The following is a 23,437-nucleotide window of genomic DNA, read 5'->3' as shown; positions in this document are numbered from 1 at the left end:
TTTGGCTTTAATTTTAATTTCAGGCAATGGTTATGCTTTTGAGAAACTAGGCATATTTTACAGTCTGCTATACAAACATGGGCTAAATGTGGAGTTGATGTTTAAACATACCCAAGAAAACAGTATATTTAATAATAGGAAAATATGTGGTCTTGACACTTTTTCTATGTTTTTTTTTCTCTCTTCCTTTTGAAAAAAATCTCTAGACTAGACAAGAATCATGAATTCTGAGAGAACCCACTTTAATACCTGTGCCACACTGAAAGGTGCTGATATAAACATTAACAACCCATCAAAATACATTAGCATGTTCAAGAGGGACGCTGTCTTCCTTTTGGAGAACTCAACAATGCTGTTTTCTTACATGACAAACATGCGACAGGAGCTGGTTGACTGTGGTTTATGTATTTGCACATTGGCCGCTATGTCTACATATCTGTCAGTCTGGGTACCCATTATTTATACTATTTAAGCCAATTCTGGCTTTAAACTTAATATAATCCCAATGAACATACCCTAATCATCAAAATTAATACTTTATGCTGAGTTTATTCTACACCTGTCCCTGTTGGTACCGAGCAAAGCCTGCTGCAGGCAGGCAGTGAGTCCAGCTGTGGGTTTTGTAGAATTAAATATAGAAAAGACATGCAGAGAAATGAATCCACAACAACACAGAGGTAGGTATACTCAGGATAATTGCAGAGAACCTTTAATGTTTGCTAAATTTTTATTTAAGAGAAACACTAAGCTTGTATTGAACTGACAAGAGCCGTAATCAATAAAGTTGACTTGATGGGCACATTTTCTAAATTTCGGAACCATTTTCATTACTAATACATAAAGCAGCAAAATATGCAAATAAGTGCAGCTTTATTCCTAACTTGGTCAAATTAAAATGTAATTGATATGACCAAAAATAACTGGGGGGAATTTAGAACATATAAATAACCTGGCCACTGCCAGGTGTCAATTGTTATAAAAATGACAAATGAAAATTAACTGATTCATGCTTGGAGTTTAAAGTTCAGTTCAGAATGTTTAGGTAGTGAACTATGAACATGAATGGATTCAGTTTTAATATGTGAACTGAACTTGGAAATAGCTCTTGTTAATGATGCCTGCTAATGATTCTAAGTATAGAGAATAATTATTACTAAAGCACAGCAACCTTTAGTTTGGTGGGACAACATTTACTGTTTCCTCCTATGGTGTATTGATCTACACAAATATTCTCAGTTGTAAAATAAAAATAAAAACTGTACAAATGGCTCGACAGTTGGTGTAAATTTCCTTCAAACAAAGCAAAAGTGAGGTTGCAAATAGCCTGCTACTTTGTCATTGCTTACCTAAACACTCATTCTTATGCATGCTGGGTTTTCTCTATGGAAAACTTTATACAACTTTTAAAAGCTCAGTTTTTAAGTTTTCATTTCCACAACTGCTTATTGTGAAAAAAATCATAAAAACAATGGGTCTGTTGTTACTTTTTTCTCTTTGTCAGGACTGTATGCTGAAAGTTGGCTGAGAGGAAACTGAAAACAATGTCTAATGCAAAACCAAAAAAAAGGGGGCAAAGGCCATTAAGAAGAATCTATATAATCTTCCTTTGCATTTTAATGTGCCTTTAATGCTGATTGCATTTTGGCATTTAAAAATGGCCCATCTTATTTCATCTGCCCTCTATAAACAACACAAAGACGACTCAATTGTGGGAAGCACTTTTAAATTCGACTGTGATCTTTCCTACACTGGAAATCTTCAGAAAGAGCCATCCTACTTCATCTCAGGACTACGTGTTTATGTTCACAGCTGTTCTAACCATTCATAATAACTGATTAAAGTGTAACACAAAGGATCCAAGGCCACAGCCATTAGCAGCCATCAAGGCATTAATTATGAACCCGTTCAAGAAATCCAAACCAGACTCGAAAAAAGAAACACCAGAGCTTACGCAATGAAAATCCTTAACATGATCTGCATTCCGACCCAGCGCCTGGACTGGTGTCAATGGAGGATCCTGTGGAGTTCTCTGACACCAGCGTTCACGTCTATTCAGCACCTTTCACTCACACCTGCCTCCATTCTCACTCCCGCTTTCTCCAGCTGTCTTTCTTTCACCCCCTTCAACCTATAAGCTCCTCTTGTTCTGCTGCAGAATACACTGCATGTCTCCATTTCATTTTAGGGTCATTGTTGGGATGATGGATGGTAATTCACATGCAGGCAGCAAAGGCAATAATAATACACTTCATCGATCCACTTTGCCTTCTACAAAACCACTTTACCAAAGAATGCATAATCAAATTTGCCTGATTAGCTTGTGGTTTGAATTGATTTGTTGTTGGACCATCACTAGTTTCTTTCCATAGAAAGCACATTTGTTTTTGCCAGTAATGGGGAAACTGGCATCTGCAGATATTGTCACAGGTCTGGAAAGATGCCCTCGCTCACCATCTAAACTATTCATGCTCTAACTTGCATGCATCTGCTTGGACAACCAGTAGCTATTTTATAATTATATGAAAGTGTTTACAATTTTTTTGTTAAAATGTGAATTCTTTTAGTAGTCGGAGAACTGTTGCTGCACATAATCACATTTTACTTCCATTTATATGTTCACTCTTACCTGCAGTCTCCGTTTGTTATTACAGCTGCTAAAATTGATGTATTTTTTGAATCTCGCCTACTGACTGAACATTTTTGCAACAAACCCAAAGTGATCCCATATCAACCAGATCTGTTAGGTAAGGAAATAAAACTATTCACTTTCTAAACAGTTTTGGAGTTGACACAGCTGTTTAGGTTTAATGCCTGCTGCACCAACTCTATAACTCTGACGTGACAACAAATAAACACTGCAGAAGCACAGAGAGTTGCCAAGCCAAATACCTTGATGCCAACAGGCCTGACATTTAGACAGAAAACATGCCTGCAAAATTAAACAATAGGTCAACATGGCGTTATGATCAACACCAGCTCAGGAACTCAAGGAGAGTGGAGGAGAAGAAAGTGCATTTATGCAACTACTCTGGACTGAGACCAGACCACAAGGCTTTTTGCCGAAGAAATGTTGTGCAACTGTGATGCCATGGTGCCCCCTTGATTTGTTCAGTCCTCAGTGTGCCAAAGTTGTGTTCCTTTCTGCTCTCTGTGGGTTGTAGGGTCCAATTTCCATGTGGATATGGCTGGTTAAAATATATCAGACTACGCCGAGCGTTTACTGTGTCGAGTCGAATCATGGCTCAGGCGTTCTCAACAGGCCCATCACCATCCATTTATATTTCAATAAATCAGATTACCACATTTCTTTATATAGTTCTCTGTTCTTATTTAATAATTCAGTCTCAATTTACAAGTCACTGTCTTCTGACCAACAAGAAAACTAATATATACAGTATTATAGAAAGGTTTAAACCACATCTAAGTCCTTTATACTTTGTTTCCAGAGAGTCGTATTTCTTTGTAGTATTTTAAAGTGGTCTCGCAAAATTGTTCTCCGTGGTTGCTAAAGAAAAAAGTTTATCTTTGGATTTTGCCTTCTTTTTTGATTATTTTTTGTCAGTTTAAACCTGACAGTCACAGCATGCAGTATATACTGTATTTAAAAAAATGGGAAACTCAAAAAGTGGAGAGCCAAATAAGATGTGTTAAGCCTGCAAAGCTTTCTACAGAAGATAAACAGAAAATAAAAGTTATCTCTTCAAGAAACAGAAAAAAACAGAACAAATGACCTGAGATCTATCATCATTCAATTGAGTTGAGGACAGTTGTCCTGTTTTTATCTCTTTGTGAAACACCTTTAACTTATTATAGATTTTGATAAAGAAAATGAAAAAAAAAAAACATGTATTTGTGATGGACTGTTTGTAACATAGCCTAAGAGAAAAGAAAAAAAAAACTATTATGAAATATTTCTGAAGACAAGATTTTGCCTGTTGAGCGGAATCGGAGCATTTTCAGTGGAAACCCAAAAATTCAACATTTTGTTCAATCTGTGAACACGCCATTGATAAAAACCTTTGGATCGCTTAACAAAAGCATTCTGTAATATGGATGTTGTTACTGTGGAAAAAGGTTCCAACTAAGAAACTGAGACTGTATTTTCTACTGAGGCAATGTTAGCTTTTTGATCAAGAAGTGAAAATTTTTTAGACCTTTATTAGAAGTGTAAACATAAACTTGTTTAGCCGAGATTGACGAGCCCAAGAAAAAGAGGACAATAAACTAGATTAGGACTTAGGATCTTAACACAGCATCTTTATCAGGTGAGCCACACGATCGCTAATATCTTGCTGCACAAATAATATATAGGTGTAGATGTCTACCAGTTTTAGTGTTATTGTCGTTGCTGGAGAGATAATGACCTTTCTCTTACAAATACAAACTAAACTCTGTTCCTTTTCTGCCTCAGAGATATTCTGTCAGTGTTGCATCATCTCTGTGCTACAAACAGCTTAGTCACAGAGATAGTGTCGCTGTATGAGAGTGTAGCAGTTCTTCTTGGAAATTACATTTCATGATAAACAAACAATATTTTTCTTAACTGGACACAAACTGAGCGTCGTCTCTGGTGATATCGAGAAGGTGTCTTGTTTGCAGTGAACAGTCTGTACTGCTCAAATGTTCGACGCTTTGGATTAAAATGTGTGTTGTTTTTCTGTAGCAGCGCAGTACAAATATGTGATTACACATATTGGGCTGTATCCGGGATCTCGTTCTTTTGGTCATGACCCAAAGTTCATGGCCATAGGTGAGGGTAGGAACGTAGACCGAACGGTAAATCGAGAGCTTCGCTTTTTGGCTCAGCTCTCTCTTCACCACAACGGACCGGCACAGCGCCCCCATTACTGTGGCAGCCGCACCGATCCGTCTGTCGATCTCCCGCTCCATTCTTCCCTCACTTGTGAACAAGACCCCGAGATACTTAAACTCCTCCTCTTGAGGCAGGAACTCCCCTCCAACCTGAAGAGGACAAGCCACCCTTTTCCGGTCGAGAACCATGGCCTCGGACTTGGAGGAGCTGATTTTAATCCCTGCCGCCTCACACTCAGCTGCAAACCGCCCCAGTGCATGCTGGTTAGAGGGGGTTAGAGGTCTTGGTTAGAGGGGGCCAGCAGGACCACATCATCTGCAAAAAGAAGTGACGAAATCCTCTGGTCCCCAAACCAGACCCCCTCCGGCCCTTGGCTGTGCCTAGAAATCCTGTCCATAAAAGTTATGAACAGGACCGGTGACAAAAGGCAGCCCTGCCGGAGTCCAACATGCACCGGGAACAGGTCCGACTTAGTGTCTGTCCGGCTTTCTCCTCCCCCAGCGGATCCAACTCACCAGCAGGAGGTGAACAGTGGACAGCTCAGCCCCTTTCTTCACCCGAGTGTCCAAAACATGCGGCCGAAGGTCTGATGATACGACAACAATGTCGATCATCGACCTCCTGCCTAGGGTGTCCCGGTGCCAAGTGCACTGATGTACACCCTTATGTTTGGACATGGTGTTCATTATGGACAATCCGTGACTAGCACAGAAGTCCAATAACAAAACACCACTCGGATTCAGATCGGGGAGGCCATTCCTCCCGATCACACCTCTCCAGGTGTCACCGTCGTTTCCCACATGGGCGTTGAAGTCCCCCAGCAGAATAATGGAATCCCCGGGAGGGGCGAGAGGGGCACTATCCAGCAACCCCGACAGGGACACCAAGAAGGCCGGGTACTCCGCACTACCACTCGGCCCGTAGGCTGAAATGATAGTCAGAGACCTCTCCCCAACCCGAAGGCGCATGGATACGACTCTCTCATCCACTGGGGTAAACCCCAACACTAGACGGCTGAGCTGGGGGGCGACAAGCAAACCCACCCCAGCCCGCTGCCTCTCCCGGTGGGCCACTCCAGAGTAGAAGAGAGTCCAGCCCCTCTCGAGGAGATGGGTTCCAGTGCCCACGCTGTGTGTGGAGGCAAGCCCGACTATTTCTAGTTGATATCTCTCGACCTCCCGCACCAGCTCAGGCTCCTTCCCCCACAGCGAGGTGACATTCCACATCCCTAGAGCCAGCCTAAGCATCCGGGGATCGGGCCGCCGAGGTTTCCACCTTCATCCGCCGCCCAATCCTCTTTGCACCAGTCCCTCATGGTTCCCCCTGCAGGTGGTGGGCCCACTGGGGGATGGTCTCGCGTCTCTCGTTCGGGCTTGGCCCGGCCGGGTCCCGTGAGGAGCAACCCAGCCACCAAGTGCTTTCCGACAAGTCCCGACCCCGGGCCTGGCTCCAGGGTGGGACGTCGGCTCTGCCGTACCGGGCGATGTCACGTGCCTCGATTTCGTACTCGTCATGAGGGGTTCTTGAACCGCTCTTTGTCTGACCCGTCACGTAGAGCCTGTTTGCCATGGGAGACCCTACCAGGGGCATTTAAGCCCCAGACAACATAGCCTCTAGGATCATTCGAGCACTCAAACCCCTCCACCACGTTAAGATGGCAGTTCAAGGAGGTAATAATTCTGTACTTTAAATCATGTATGACTTACATAGAGTTTTTTGGCTTTATTTCTGGAAAAATGACACTAGTTATACAGATGTTTTCCTTGTTTTGTCTCTTACACGAGTGGTACATGACAGTGGGAAAGACTGTTAATGTGGGACGCTGGTAGAGCTTTGCAAAAACAGGAGGATATGCTTTGACTTATGAGTCTTTTACTTTTACTGCAATCCTGCCTGGATAACAAAGCCAATCTGGTACTAAACACTGCATAAACTCTCTCACATCGATGTAAAACGGATTCCAAAGCAGAACAGGATGAACGTGAAACAGATGTGTTTGAAAGTGAACAGAAAGCAGAGAAACAGAGACAGAGAACATTGGGATGTTAAAACTCCACGGGGGTGGCAGTAAAGCCCATCTAAAAGATCTCTGCGGTGCCAGTTCTGCTAGGGTCACACCATCATAAAGGAAGGTAATAAGAAACTGGATCATGTTGTGTGCTGTGTCCTTGTGTGCCCCACTAGGATGGTTTTCGTTGTATTTCTTTCCTAAATTCATCCAAGCTCCCGATCATTCTCAATCAGCACATTAGATGTGATTTCAGCATGATCTCACCGCTTTAATAAACATGATACGCTATTTAACACCACAATACATGTAATTCATTCTTAATCCTTCCATTTGAATCTATCTTTGGTCTCACTCTGTCAAGGGGCAGCACACCGAAAGAGTAAACATAAAAATCTCAGTCTCACCTTATGGAAAGCTTGATTCAAACTCTGAATTTATGATGTTCTATAAATGCACCATAGTCCTCAATCAATGCTCACCAACACACTCATCATACATAATGCCTTGTGATGAATTCTGGGCAGAAAAATGTAATTTCTGTGATGACATCAGAGGAGCTGTATTGGCCGTCTGGCTCCTCTTCTTTCAGCCTTCATGTCTTCTTGCAAACATTTAAATTAAAGCTGGCACACCGACCGCAAAACACAGCAGTACGTAATTTAAACTTGACACCCTAAACGTAAACATGTCTTTCGCTACGTAATTTATCCATACTTCCCTCTATGTTTATTTTGTACGGTAGCAGCCCTGTTCTCACGTACTTTAGCCTCAGCTCTGTGTTTGTCTGCTGTGGTGTTGTGTGGTGCGCTGCAGGCTGGGTGTAAGGATACCGCTGTCATTGGATTGTCCTGTGACCCAGAGACTAAAGTAGCCCGAGTTGGTTGAAGGTGTTAGGGGTAGACTTTGCTCTGGATCCGAATGTCTGCAATGACCTCTGCAACACTGACAACTTTGAAAGCACTACGGTCTTCTGCAGATACATTCCACACTTGCACAAAACCAACTAACTGCTGGTAAACTTTCAAGCTGTTTGATATGAGATTGTTTGCAGCCCAAACACAGCATGCATGTGGGAGTTAGTAGAAAAGAAATACTGTGGTTCTATTTGGCCAATAATATCCTACAGAATAAGGCTATAATCATATGTTGGTCACAAAAGTGTTTTTTTTCCCCACAACTAACAAATATGATCTATGAGAGAAAGCACCACATTTGAGACCCAACAAACCCCGTTGCCTAGAAAAAAATGACTGTAGAGTAATATAAAAGTTGGCCCAAAGTTAGCATACCCCTCCAATGGATATTTTCCCTGCTTTCTTTTATTATGTCTGCACAAGGGATTCCCAAATTGTTCAATTTCCAGACCCCCAAAATAACATTAAAAAAGACCTTTGACCCTGACTGGTTAATTGAATAGGGGTATGAAAGAAACGCAAACAGCATCAACTAACAATGGGTTGTTTTTATCTACTTGTAAGTACTATTTTTTTTTAACTCTTGTAAGAAATATAACTTAAAAGCTAAGATTTTTAAAGACGGTGGGGAAGACCTCATTTGGGACCCCCAGTGGGGTTTCCAGACGCTGACTTTGGGAAGAACTGGTTTGCACAGCCTGTAGGATTCCAGTAAAAATGCTGGAAAATCTGTGTCATGCAAGCAGGTGGCAATAGTAACATTAACAACCTTAACAATGTAATTAAAATAGTTTCAGAACAACTAACTCAATATTTAGAAACACACCAATATATACACCCTAAACAGTATGGTTTTAGACAAAACCATTCTACTGAATCGGCTATCTGCGCATTATTGGCAGGCATTGTGCAGTCGCTTGACAAAGGAAACATTGTGGGTGCAGTATTCCTGGACTTAAAGAAGGCATTTGATACCGTACACCACAGTCGTCTTATTTCAAAATTGTCATCTTTTAATATGTCACATCAGGCACTATCATGGTTCAAGTCATATCTGCAGGGCCGAGAACAATGTGTAGTTATTGATCATGTAAAATCTGCTCCACGTGACATTAAAACCGGAATTCCTCAGGGAACCATACTGGGGCCAATTCTCTTTAGCCTGTATGTGAATGACTTGCCTGAAGTGTGTCCTGAAGTTAGCCTTCAGATGTACGATGATGACACTGTTGTTTATGTGCCTGGTAAAAACCCTTCAGCTGTCAGCAGCACATTGACCAAAAGTCTAGAGAAAGTATCGTGTTGGTTAAACAAATCCTATTTGACATTAAACTTGAAGAAAACCAAATCTATGTATTTCTCTATACAAAGAACTTGGACAACAAACGATCTAAACATCAGAATAAATGGAGAACTAATTGAACAGGTAGAACAAGAAAAATATTTAGGAGTAATATTAGATCCTCAGTTAAATTTCAAAAGTCACATTAAAAGCATTGTAAGAACAATGAAGGTGAGTATGAACAGTTTCAGAATGATCAGGAGCTGTCTGACATTAGAATGTGCTCATGTCTTTTTAATACAATGATCCTGTCACATCTGTCCTACTGCACTGCTGTTTGGTCTCAGACCAGTCAAACTACCTTAAAGCCTATTGAAAGGCTTTATAATAGGACTTTAAAATTTTTTGATAAAAAGCCCATTCGATTTCATCACTGTCATATCTTAAATAAATACAAATTCTTAAATTTTGTGAATTTTGTTAATCTTACCTATATAAAGTTGATTTTTAAATGTTTGATTAGACTTGCACCTGAGCCACTTTGTACATTTGTTAACAGACTGGACACCTCCAGGTCAATGAAAGCTGCTACAAGTGGAAACTGTAAAGTTCCATTTTGTAAAACATCTTTTGCAGAACATTTATTTTCTGTGAAAGGAACCAACCTGTGGAATGGTCTTCCTGTTAATATTAAGACTTTGACTAGTCTGTCCACTTTCAAAAACAAGCAAAATCCTGGCTCACACAGCAGCAGCAGTGTGGCCATGTCATATGAAATGCATAACTGTATAAATGAGGCGCATATTTGTTTGATCTTGAGTGGATGTGTTAATTTTATTACAGTGAATGTATTAGTACTAACTATTTTTTGGACATTTGTGATTGCATTTATAGTAATTGTTTTTACTTTTTATTTATTTTAACTGTTAAAAGCCCTTCAAGGGACAGGTGCTGCGAATTAGCTATGGCTATAAGCACTATGATACAGGCATCAGATTATTTTGCATAATGATCTATGTTTATTGTATCTGTCCCTACTAAATAAAAATTTCAACAAAAAAAATAACATTTAAAAATTTTAAAAAACCTGGAGCAGGTTAAAGACCCTCTCAATCAGCTGTAGCCGGTGCTTTCTTTGACACGGCTTGCTCCCTCCTGCAAGGAAACCTCTTCAGCTTACATTGAAACTTTTATGTAAAACAGAATCAGGACCAACCAAGATAAATGTAAAAAAAACTCACGAAAATGGCCCCACACTGTTATGATTTCTAGCACAGAAGGCAATTGTAAGCGTGTGAGAAGTGGGGCTAAACCTCTTTTCCATTTTATGAGGCAGTCAGAAGTGTTGATGAACTGATTTATCTTTAACTGCAAGCCTAGAGATAGTGACGCTTTTTCTACCAGCACTTCTAAACAGTTAGTATGGGATGCCAATAATGCTGTAGTTAGTGGTTACTGTGTAGGGATTGTGCCTAGTGCAGAATGCTCTTGGATGGAAAATACACCCTGACTTATTTCCTTAAGGCCCATGTGTTTCATGTAAACAGAACAACTATAAAAAAATAACTGAATAAACAACTTTCAACCATCTCCATCATGCCAAACAGGTGGGTGTCGCAGTTGAACTCTGTTCATTAACTGTATTATTTATTGTTTCGTCATTATTTTATTGTAAAGTGCACTTAGCGATGTTATAATATAAGAATAATTACTATTTTATGCTGAAATTGACTCATGTTGAGTGCTGTGCATGTTCTGGTGGGGGTGTTGGAGGCTAGAACACAATAATTAATTAATTAATTAATTTTATTTTCAATAAGGAAATGTGCTTACAAAAACAATGTTTTAAGACAAACTGCCTGTTGGAATTAATTACTTTGTATTCGGAGGTTCAACTGTATTTGGATACTTTAACATGTCCTCACTTGTGTGAGCTATGTGAATCTACTCTCCTAAAACTAACACCTAAGTGTTAATATTAAGTAATCCTTATGACATTCATATGAATATAGGAATATATTCACTTAGGTATGCGTATGCTTATGACCTGTGTGTTGTTTGTAACTGTGACCTAATTTATGCTGCTCACGGCAGATTGCTTTGGTCATGTTTAATAAAAGCCATTTGTAGATCAGCAATATTGTTTAAGCAACTCACCTGGAGAACCTGGTCACTCATTAAGGCTCTAAATTTGATTTGCACACATACAGTATTGTAGTAATTCTGCTTTTCTGCTAATTCTGATTTTAAATATGTTAACAACCAAGATTGCAGTGTACCTTTCCATTCAGACATCCCTTTCTATTGAGGAACCTATTTTTTAATCCTGCCCAGCCCCCTAAACATGTGGGACAACCCACTTAGCAACCGTATGGGTTCATATCTCTTATGTATTAGTAAACTGATCTGGTTCAGAAGAAAGGTTAAACTGATTAAGGCTTTGGATGGGACACCTAAATGACACAATCGCTGTGTAATGTAAGTCTAGCCACTGCTCTAGGTCTTTAGGTTTCCGATACCAGGGCGTGATTAAATGCTGGGGAAATGGGCAAATTCAAAATATTGCATTCCTGACAAATGCAATTAAAGTGTAATGCATGTAGCAAATCCTGAAAGCTTTGATACTTGGTTATGTGGTTAAAAGCAAGGTAGCTGCAACTTGACATCTGTAGCTTTAGTTCGCTAGGGTTTTAACTAAATATTTAAAGAAAAGCACCATCTCTCATGTCTTACACAAAAAGTAGCGTAGTAAGTTCAATGAACAACCAGTAAACTCCAACAAATACTGCAGGGGGATTATCTGAGTTGAACTCTAAACAACAGACATTAATAATCTCAATAATACTGGTTTACATTTGATAACAATGAGTGGAATTGGTGTTAGTAAAAATCAATGTTCAGAAAAAATTAAGTGTATGAAATCTAAACATTTACACACAAAACCAATTTGATTGACAATTTTACAAAACAGCATATTGTTAATGAATTAATATTGAACTATGGGGATTGGAGTGAGCTCTGCTGCCCTCCACACTGTGGGGACAAAACATTTCTGGGTACAGAGATAATCTCTACAAATCATATCACATTTAAAAATTATTATTCACATGATTTACCAAAGATATAAAAATAATAGTTACTTGCTGAACATTAATATTAAACTTAGTTAAGATGTTGTCATTCTACTCTCCTTTAATATGCCTAAAAACAACATCTGGACAAAAAAAAATGTTATTACTGCCATAATTTGGTCTGCATCTAAACCAATTAAGGTAAGAGCTTTTTTTTTAAAAGAAATAAGTTAAATGTGCTTAATACGTTGTAGAGTATTTTCATCTCTGTGAAAAGACTGCTCGGAAAAACCTGTAAGAATTTCTTTCTTCAAAGTATGTACTGAATATAGAAACACACTTATGGTGTATGATAGTGGGATTAAAGACACTGCCGCTGAAACATTTCAGGAAAAAGGAGCAACAAGATGCTTCAGACGTATTTCTTGGAATGTAACCTTAAAGAAATCCATAACAAAATCATACATTTGTCTCTGGTATTTAAAGTAAAAACAGAGCACTATATCTGGGTAAAAACAACAAATAAAGAGTTTGTAACCACACAGGACAAACATGATAAGAAAGATGCATCGGTACAAGACTTTTAACTATCCAGAAAATCTTTAAAGAAGAACATAGCCAGTGGGCCGGTCTAAAAAAAATCCCCCCTAAAGTTATATCAAACCTCCAAGAAGTGGGTGACACTCAGTGAAGCAGTCAACACCTTGTAGTTTCTTCACCTTGTCTTCACCGTATAGCTTTCTCAACAAAGCTACATTCTGCATATCTTCACGCCTCCAACAGTTTGCTCTGACATCCATTTATCAACTCACCACAGTGTCCAAACCAAAGCCTGCAGCAGTTACAAAACGTCTACATCCAGCATCGTTCTGTGCAGGAATGGGTTAGGGTCGTTTGAAGCTGGATGTTTGAGGAACCTCAGTCTGACCAAGCAGGTCTGTCTGGACTTTCACTGAGCATTGGACAGTAAGACACAACAGATACACTAAAACAGGGATGGATGAATAAAAGAGGAATGTTAGCTAAAATTACAAGTTAACATTTAGAAACAAAACTAAACAAGCTGTCTTATGTGGACCTCTACAAGAAGGATGTTCTCAGTGCTGGATGCTTATGCTGCTACCTAAAGTATCAAAGAACTAATAGGTTTGCTGACATTTTTAGAAGATCAGATAGAGATGTTACCTATGAACAAAAACATTTAAGACCATCAAGAATCTTTTCATTACGTGAGCTCTGCTCTACATAAAATCCAGACAAAACTCTTTCATCCTCTTTGGTAATCCTTGTCCCAGCTCATCCAACTTTTCCACAAAGCAACAAATATAATTTCAAACTGCAAAATTAAACAGATTTTTCTTAACTTCCTAAGGTACACATCTTGTCAATAAAATAAGAATATTTAAGCTATATTTAGGCTTACATTATTAAGCTGAAAATTATATCCTCTAATATTAAAGGAATGACTAAAAACAATCTTCGCCTCTAGATCTTGGATTGCTGCAATCTCTTTAAAATTATGTGTTAACAGAAAGCTATTTGCAAAAGAAATCACTTTTTTAGCTAAACAGGTTATTAATTTTAAACAGAACACTAACAATGAGGAGGTGATGGATCAGGGAGTTAGGGCTCTAATACTTGATTACATTTCTGCAAAAGATTGACTGGAAAACGTTCTGGACCTGACGTGAAGTTGGCCTGGCCTACTCAGCTGAAAATAAGCAACATTTATTAATTCAGGGATTTCATAGCAAAGCTCCTCCACCAGTGGTTTCTGTAACATATGGACAGTTTTGAGTTACTTATAGCATGATTAATGGACAGCAGATCTGTCATGGAGATAGAGGACAGCCACAGAATGGGATTATACATTTGAAAGGAAGGAAAAATTAGGCCATGTACCAACTTGATGAATTAATTTGCCCAGGGGAAATGACTGACAAAGCTTGTGTTGAAATTTATTTAACGAGGAGCAGAAGGCCCTAAGTGCTAAATGTTGATCCCTGCCAGGTTCTTATTTGGTCCTGATTAGCTCTTTGCATCTGAGCCAACACTGCAAATTTAACAGACAACTTAACAGGAATTATTATTTTTTTTTTTACCTCATGCTGAATCAATACCTTTTCTAGGTATTGTCCCTGTTTAATGTAAATGAGCCATAAACAAACCTCCTTCTTCCCTCAATGATGAACTACAATGTGCAGAAACCAAATCAAATCTTCTAATACACAATATTTTGTACTTGTTTTTCCATCAGTGCCAAAGAGCATTTTAAAATCTGCATAATATTAGAAACAAAATATCACCCCAGGTGATATCCCCCCTTTAAGCATCATTAAATCACACCAGGTTTGTGCAACAGTGGCTCAGATGGATGAACCAGAGTCAGAGGCTCAAACCCGTTAATATCAGCTTCACTCTGCACCCACACCCAGCGCCCGGCTCCAGTTTCAGGCCAGAGGAAAAGTTTGCACATGTGCTGAACCACACTTTTAATTAGCTAATGGAACGCCCTGTTTTATCCCCATGCACCTGAGCTGATTGCTCACAAAAGAGTCCATTTACCCCTTGAAAACACACACACACACACATCATCCTGGCAGTGGCCCACTTTCCACGCCATCAAGGAAAGCTTTGCCGCTCTCCACCAAAAATCAGTCCAGTAAATCTAAACATATACTGTATGTTAGCAGCGTTTACATCAGTGGAACAGAAATATTGCGATTTATGCTTCTTTTTCTAGGAGGGCTGGACATCCAACATTTCTCAAGTGCCTTTGACTGTATGTGTGTGTCAGTGAGCATGTGTTTTGGTGTTTGTCTGTATTTACACACACATATACTGTGTGTTCTTGTACCAATGCTCGTTAAGCTGCAAGTCATGTCTAGGTCTTATTAGTTGTGATATTAAAGTACAGAACCCTTCAGGATGATTTTTAACCATGGTTAAGACATATAAAAAGCCAAAGAAAAATGTATTCATCTTTTAACTTAAAATAAAAATTCTATCTGCCAGATGTCCCCTTAAGGAGTTTTATTGCTTATTCGCATGTACGTTGAAAACAATGACTTAAAAGTATAAAACAATTGGAACTGTGATATGTGATTGGATGTGGTTACAAGTTTATCACAGTTTGCAAAATCATGAGGTGAAACTCACTGTTAGAGACCTGCAGCAGAGGTACGGAGAAGGATCTATGATGCAGTGGGCCTGTTTGTCTTGTTTGTGGGAACCTTGCAGAGTGCATGGAATCATGACCTCTAAGATAACAGGACATTATAAATAAGAAATTGGTGAACTCTGCCAGGAAACTGAAAAAAAGTCTACTTTCTTCCATAACCATCTCAGTTCCCAGACCTAAATCCTACAGAAAACCTGTGCAGTGAGCTGAAGAGCCAAGAGGATAAGTAAAGACCCAGGAATGCAGACAATCCAGCGAGATAGTACTCTACTGCCATCTCTTTCACAAAAAATATTTTGGTTTTAGTTTTGAAGCTGTTTTGACTCTGTAAAATATAAGCTTATAATCATTTCCCTTTTCAAACAGAACATGAAGTATATTTCTCTATTACCCTTAAGAGAGAAAATGAAAATGTAAAACAGAGCGGTGTTTTCTATGTTACAGACTGATTTGAACAAAACAAACCAAATAAAGAGCAAAGTGCTGCACTTTTGCCCGAAGTCATGTTCCCATGTAAATACTCACACAGACCCTCATCCTCAGTGATTTAGGAAGATATTTTCCGAACTCTACTGCTCATGGTCGCAGCCTTCAGACACTACAAATCCTCCAGGCTAGCCTATTGACAAAGCAGAGCAATATCAAAGTCCAGGACCATGACAGGGATGCTCCTCCTGGATATATTTTTAATATTTATGCAGACGCATAAAAAAATGTAATAAACTAAAACAACAACTGAATTAGGTATGAAACACAACAGGATATTGCGGGGAGATTATGTTGTTTCCTTTTCGGCCACATGTCCCTCAGTGCTGGCCTCTGCACAACAACCCAGGAACAGCTTTAATTGGTGGGGGAGTGGGAACCAAACTAACTTTCATAAAAGTAAGCAGAGCTTTGTGTGACCCTTATTTTGAGCATCTACATATTGAAGGACCTGATGTATTTTTTTGAATGACTGAGTCCTTAAAATACTATCCAGGTATGGAGTGTGACAGGCCCACTCGGGGTTCAAAGCACGGCTCATATGTTGTGATAATGACTTTTTCTTGCCAAGACACAGCGTGAAGCAAATGCTGTCCAGCTGGATGAAGAAAAGGCAGATAGAGTATATACTGTTTGCAGCAAGGTCGAAAGGAGAGAGAGGTGTGTTATGTTTGGATGACAGCAGAGCCCTGCTTCATGAGCGCCTGCTGGAAGCTGCCGCTGGAAAGATAATAAAAGGATTAGACCTGTTTTTTCTACAGAGCTGGGTCCTAAAACAGAATGTCTCAACTGTTTCCTCTACATGAATAGCTCAAATACTCAAATGCCTTTGTCTATTGCATGAGCACAATAAAAACAAGAGGGATAAGGGCTAGTGGCAAAAGGTCCACAAACTCAGACAAAAATAAGGGAGAGTTTGAGCTAAAACACGTTTACCCACAGAGACTTTTGGGTTCATTTGTGCAGAATACTTGCTTAAAGCAATAGTCTAGGATAGTTTAAATGAGGTTATGTTAAAAAGATATGAGCACTTAATATCGTACTTGCAGTAGCTACTTCTCATAGCATCTTCATTTGGTATGAATCCAGATTAGATTGTCATGGAGCCTGCCGCTAACGGCTAGTCTGAGAGGGGCCAGGACCATCTAATGTCTTAAATCAACTACAACCTCAAAAGCATTATGAGAATAAAACCGTTTGATGAACCAATTTGGACTTTTCCTTAGAATGCTTCTGAGTGGCTGATAATTCAAGAATAAGACAAATTAAGTCCGTCACCAAATGCTGATTGAAACTTAAAACATCTTTAAGGTGAGGCCTTTCAAGCAATATGGTTTCAAACTGGGTTCAGACTGGGTTCAAACAATCTTGTCTTTTACCAAATAAAGAAGCTAAGAGACTTATTTGCTGCAGGTAAGATATTCCCTCATAATATCTCAAGGGAACTCTATTTAAAATATTAAGAACTTTCCCAACAGAAGTAGTTACAAATCCAGTGTGTTTATTTCTGTCTTGACCTCTGGGTTTATCTTCTGAAGTCTTTTATTAACATACAAGTAATCCCTGCAGATTTGATGCGTTTCAATCCAACAAAGTGTACCTGCATCAATTCATCGGACAGTGAAACCCAAAGCACATAATGGACCCATTTTAACTTTCTATGTTTATGCGTTTACGTGCTTGGAATAAGGGTGATTGGGAGGTTAAGGTGTGTTGCAGAGTTTTCACGGTGTCTCATGTCTCAGACAGAGTCCAGAGGTTTGTCCACAATGGGCTGAATTGTTCCCACGTTCACATATGGTAAACATCCCCAAAAACAGTGTCACACTCTCTGAGTGTGTATACAGTATAAACAAACATTCACACAGTGCACATTTGGGATTTGACATCACTCATAGAAAAGACACATCTGTTAAAATAATAGGCCAAAAAAACAAACAAAACTTAAAATACTATTTAGTTGTAAAGCTGAAATACCATGTAGGGAAAATAGTAATCAGCCAAAGATCGGAATTAGCCATTTTCTCCTTGATTAGTGATTAGGCCAAATACTGAAAATACTGTTTGTTTCTTCAGCTGATTAATTCCATCAAAACTAAGGAATCCCATAATTTTGAAAAGCAAATGCAACAGTCTTCATAGTAACATTGCTGAACGGTCGGCAGAGTCACTGAGGAGGAGAAAGATTTCATAGAATATGATGCACAAAGTGAAATTGTGACTATTCCTGACAGTTAACTGCTTAACTTTACATCCTTTTCCTTAAAGGGAATAAAAGGCAACACAGTGGCTGAGTATTTTTGGAGCTCTCTGTTCTTTGCCATCCCTTCTCTTGTGATTTGATCCAATAATGTGTTGTTGGAATCAGTTGCTGAGAGTAATGTCCAAATAACAGCACTCCTGTTTTTACCAATATGTCCTTCGTGTCATTTTATAAGGCAGAGGGAGAGAATAGGGTCTCAGCAGCTGACGCTGGGCCAGGCTGGGCATGATTGTGGTTAGTAGAGCTCTACAGGTTATGTTTTTCGTTTGTTTGATTGTTCCGATTTTTCCAAACAGGTTGTCTTGAATAGTCTAGGCACCAAGGCATTGTCCATCCTGAAATATTTAATATTTAATTCTGGTCAATTTAACTGTCCGCTTTCATTGGCTGTAGCCTAATAAACTATAGAGGCATATTTTCAATCATTGATGTCCAAATGAATGGTAGGCAGCCTGGAGGATATAAGCATGCAAACCAAAATGTAATTTAGTAATGAGAGCCATATAGTAATGGTACAAAGAAGGTATGCTGGAATCATGACCCTTCAACACCAGGGAAATGCAGAAACTGCTGCTTCAACACAGGTTATCACACTGAAAATGATCAGTTATTTTAATGGTTTTGATTGACATCATTTGGCTGCTTCTTAATGTCTAAAAACACAAGAAAACAGAAGGGGGGCACTGAGTATTTTTTCATTTTAACTTCATCCTTGTTAAATACTGACAGTGCTGAATAAATTGCTTTATTTTGTTTACAGCTGGATTTAAATAATCTGAACATGCTAAAGAAGAACATTTTATTTTGTTACGGATGCTTTACTGTACTGTCTGTTTTATTATGACTGCATTTGCTCATATTGTTTTCCACTAACACAGCCTCACCGTTTACATTTTTAAATAAAACCAACTCATGACTATATGCTTTTTTTTAAAGGTTTAGGAGCACAAACACAGAGATCCTCCAGAGAAAACGGGAAAGGAAACTGGACCATCAAGTCCTTATAAATGCTCCTCAGCTAGTGCTAAATAAATTAATAAAGCTTTTTTCAACGTCTGAGAATGTTTTGACATGCATTGAAGACACACATGCTCCCAGCCCATCCCCACCACATCCTAGTGATGTCTGGAGGGTAAAGAAATAACATTTGCCTATTTGTGTTTTGATGCATAAATAGGGAAATCTTGTTGTTCCTTCATTTTCAGTTTCATTCAGAACTGCTATCTCTTGTGAAAAAACCTACTACAACGGAGAAAAAAAAAATGGAATTAGTCAGAATTGGGTTATAACCATGAAAAGCCTTAATTTCTAATAAATCTACATTTCCAAATATTAGAAACAATCAAAATTAACAGAATTTTTTAATAGAATACAGTTGAAACTCCAAACCAGAAGATTTACAACTATTTTAAAAAGATACAGGAAGTCTCCATGTTTCCAGTTCATTAGGTTTAGGAGTTTTCTACCCTAACTTGAGGAGAACCGATTCTGACAAGGGCTCTAAGTGAAAACCATGATATTGAGCAAGACGTCCAAATATTGCAGACCATCCCTCTGTGGCTCCGTTTAACCAGACTACTGCGTTTCTGCTCATGTTTGGCTTGGATTTGAAGCCAATTCACTTAATACTTGGGGGACAGCTAAACATTTAAAGCTCCCATTTAAAAGGATCAAGTGTAGGCATTGTTTGGTTATGTTCCCCGTATGTGTTGGCTTTTCACCATTTGAATCCATTCTCAAAAAAACACCAGAGCACTTGTGAAAATAAACACGGCTTCAGGCCTACACAAATTGTGGACTAATAGCGTGTTTGGACAAAATCGGTCCTAGGGTTGAGGGGATTTTTCCATTTTGAACAGACGTGGGGGGGAGGGATCAGACAGCGTGATGTTGATCTGTAAGAGTACTCATGAAACTGGAGCTCTACCTGCAGAAAATAAAACTCACAAGTCTTTTTATTCTGAAGAGGTGGAATTTTTTGGTAAAAAATATGTTTCACTAAAGAATTCATTAATAGAAATACAGATATCATAATCCTTAAATAAATATTTCTATTAAAAAATCAGCAGTTACGTAATTATTGGTAACAATTTTCCTAAATGAGCTCCTGAAAAATATATGGTTCTGATGAAAAAGCTAAAAGGCTCTGAGGGGACACTTACTGATTTTAGACATATTTGTTGCAAGTCCAACTAATATTTTTGCAAGATGTTAATTGATTGCTATTTTGGTGACTCACCATACACTTGTTAGGTTTCTCTCCAGAGTGGACCCTCATGTGAATCAGCAGCTTGTAGCGGGCGTTGAAGGGTTTGTAGCGGCGAATGCAGCCGGCCCAGAAACAGGTGAAGTCCTCTCCTTTGCGTTGGTCGATGTGGACTTTCTCGATGTGCCTAACAAGCTCCTCCTGCTGCTCATAAGAGGCACTGCAGTCGATCCAGCGACACACCTGCTTGTCCGCCTGTGCTCCTCCTCTGACTTCTTCCCGCTCCAAGGCTGTGTGGGGTGCAGGGGGGCCTCCGGAGGTTTGTTTTAGTCCCAGGGGGGAGGCTTGTGTCATCTGCTGGCTCTGTGGCTGCAGTGGCCCCCCGTGACTGGGGCCTGGGTATTGGTGCAGGTGATAGGGAGGAGGCATGGTAGATCGAGATGGGTGGGGAGTGTGATGGTGGTGCCCACTGCGACCACTCAGGTGATGATGGTGGTGATAGTGGTGCTGGAAGAGTTCATCTTCACTTGGAGAGAAGTCATCAAGAGGTTCCTGCTTAAGAGCTGCCCCACATCTTAGACCCTCATCCAACAGGCAGCCTGCTTCAGAACTGGAGTTCAATGTCCCAGACATAAGGGCCCCACTCATTAGGAGCCCCAACCCATCCAAGCCTCTTTCTTCACCTTCCTCGGCTGTTCCTCCACCACCGAGCCCCCGCAACATGGAGACCTGCTCCTCGCAAAGCCCCAGGCTCTGCCCCAGGCCCGTCTCTGGCTCCACCAATGATGCTGAAGAAGAGGAGGAGGAGGAGGCGGACTGGGACAGCAGGCAGGTGGCAGGTGAGGACAGCTGACAGCTCTCCTGTTGCACTGCTTGCAAGGGGCTGGTGTGACGTGGGGGCCTCCGAGGGGCTTCCCGCTGGCAGCAGATAGAGGGTGGGGATGTAGAAGAAGAGGAGGAGGACGATGAAGAGAAGCCAACGCTACTAGTGTTGCTGGGTGAGAGGTTAGCGCGGAACCCCTTGACGCAGGCAACCGTCGACATCTGGGTGGAGGAGCAGATGGCTGCGGTGATATTGATCTCTTTGGAGGTTGTGCCAGTGGCTGATGGGGAACCCGTTGGGGCGACGCTGCTGGTGCCAGCAGCGGCAGTGGACTGTGAGGCCAAGGACAGGCAGCGTCTCTTCACACTTCTAGCGCTGAGCAGCCGTGCTGAATGATGGGAGCCAGTTGGGGACAAAGCCAGTGGGGAGGAGCCATCTCCATTATTAAAACGTTGGACTGCGTCTCCTGACACAGCATTACCTGCAGAGCTCACTGTGCATACGCCATTACCGTTACTGCTAGCATGCAGGGCTGCAGCTATGTCATCTATTGATGCCTCCAAAGCTTGACCTGCCCTACATGCTGGAAATGCCTGAGACCGGCTTTGGACACTGGAGGTCTTTTGTCCAATTGAGTTCTCCTGTTTAATCAGGTAAGGGGCAGAGGAGCAAGCCATGTTGGCACTGCAGCCAAGGCTAGGTGAGGCCCCTGGCGGAGCCCTCTGGAAGGCAGAGGTCCTTCTGGAAGAGAGAGAAAATATGAGCTCTATTAACTCTGTTTCTGATGACAGACACAGACTGGTTCATCCTTGCCACCAGCAAAAATGTTTCGATTAAACATTAAATTCATCATGACGAAGTTACAAATGAAACAAAACTGGAAAGCTATGTTACAAATCAGGGAACACAACCTGCCTATGATCCAGAGTTGTTTTATGAATAAATGAAACAGAATCTTCTTGTAGTGAGAGGATATGAATGAGCAATTAAGACTAAGAAAAGCGAGACGGGGGAGGGCAGGGTGGCTTCTGAGACCGAGAGGCCACTGGCTAGAGTGTCCAGCTGACAGGCTTTGATGACACAAAGGGGTTAAACCCAACCCAGCATTGAGGATAAATAAGGAGTCACCTGTTTTAGTGGCATAATTGAGGCCTATGAAGGGACGCCGTTTACAATACTGTGTATTATGGTGGGAATCTTTGCCCTCCTGAATGGGGAACCCAGGTCATGTTTCCCCATGCGTTGCTGTGATCTCCGACATAATCATTCCTGTCAGCTGGCTCATTATGGATTTTGTCCAAAGCCCCTGAGTGATGTGAGAAGAGCTCGCTTTTCTCCAGTCTGTCTCATGCAGCTATTGTCTTTGTCCCTTCCCCTGAGTTTCTGAGTTTACCGGGCAAGAAAAAAAAAGCTTAGCCAGACCTGGAGAGAAGCACTGGCTGACCATGTCATCATCATCAATAATATAGACTTGATACCCCTCTCTTTTTATTCAAAAGCACCACTTCCTGTTTGGATGTATAGACAATATTGAAAGACATATGAAATAAATGAATGTTGGTGTAGAGGCACTCTTGATCAGCTGACTGAGGTAAAAATTAGGGGAAAGCTGCTATCCAGAAATCTCCTATAATGTCCTTCAAAACCGACAGTTGTTAAAGATTTGCGTAGCAATAAATTGCAATTTGTTTAAGCAGTGTATAATAGATCACTTAGGTTGTACCTACACAATGTGGCTGCATTTATCAGCAATACTACACCAAAAAGAAGATATATTCATACGTTTAGCTAAAGAAATAAGCAATGGTGACAATTTTACCTGGTCTCATGGTGTGGGTCATCCTGCAGAAGGAGGTCAGGTGCTGGTCTGCTGCAGTGAAGGCTCGGGGGGTAGACCCCTTCTGAAGGGCCCCCCGCTGGCAGTGGCAGGCTCTGCCCACATCGCATTAGGGTGCCCTGGACATCGCCCAGCTCAGAGCTTGCGTCCTTCTCTGAGCAGTAGGCTCCATTAACTAGAAGGCAAAAAACATCAATCATAACTAAGCAGCCTGCTTCAGATGAGTTTGGAGCATATGTTCACCGTTTAGACAAGGAGAGTTTTCATCCCTGAAATGTGCTGACATCCTTGTTTTTTTTCAGCAAAGCAAAACAGTGACTGTGTGTCACTGTAAGATGGAAAAAACAGGCTAAATAGATCATGCTTATTCATATGCTGGTTTTCCTGGAAGAACAATGAGTTTGAACTTGGAGTCGTGCCTTCATTGACATGTTGAAATCTTATTACATTGTGAAGGATCTCTTGAGGAATAATTGTTGGCTGTCATATCTTTAACCTTGAGTGATATATAGAGAGTTTTCTGGCAAAGTGCAGCTGGTAGTAGTAAGAA

General features: G+C 40.4%; 1 protein-coding gene across 1 annotated transcript in view; it reads right to left on the bottom strand.

The window, feature by feature from the left end:
- Window positions 1–23,437, bottom strand: part of LOC124874032 (zinc finger protein GLIS3) — a 111,088-nt gene that overhangs the window by 46,089 nt on the left and 41,562 nt on the right. The window contains exons 3-4 of the mRNA XM_047375177.1: window positions 22,870–23,062; window positions 20,261–21,791 (exon numbers count right to left, since the gene is read on the bottom strand). Of these exons, the coding sequence (XP_047231133.1) occupies window positions 20,261–21,791; window positions 22,870–23,062 (1,724 nt within the window). The remainder of the gene's footprint in view (window positions 1–20,260; window positions 21,792–22,869; window positions 23,063–23,437) is intronic.

This window comes from Girardinichthys multiradiatus, chromosome 9 (assembly GCF_021462225.1).
Source record: "Girardinichthys multiradiatus isolate DD_20200921_A chromosome 9, DD_fGirMul_XY1, whole genome shotgun sequence".
Classification (NCBI taxonomy): Eukaryota; Metazoa; Chordata; class Actinopteri; order Cyprinodontiformes; family Goodeidae; genus Girardinichthys; species Girardinichthys multiradiatus.
The sequence above is the reverse complement of the archived record's forward strand: the minus strand, read 5'-3'. Positions and strand labels throughout refer to the sequence as shown.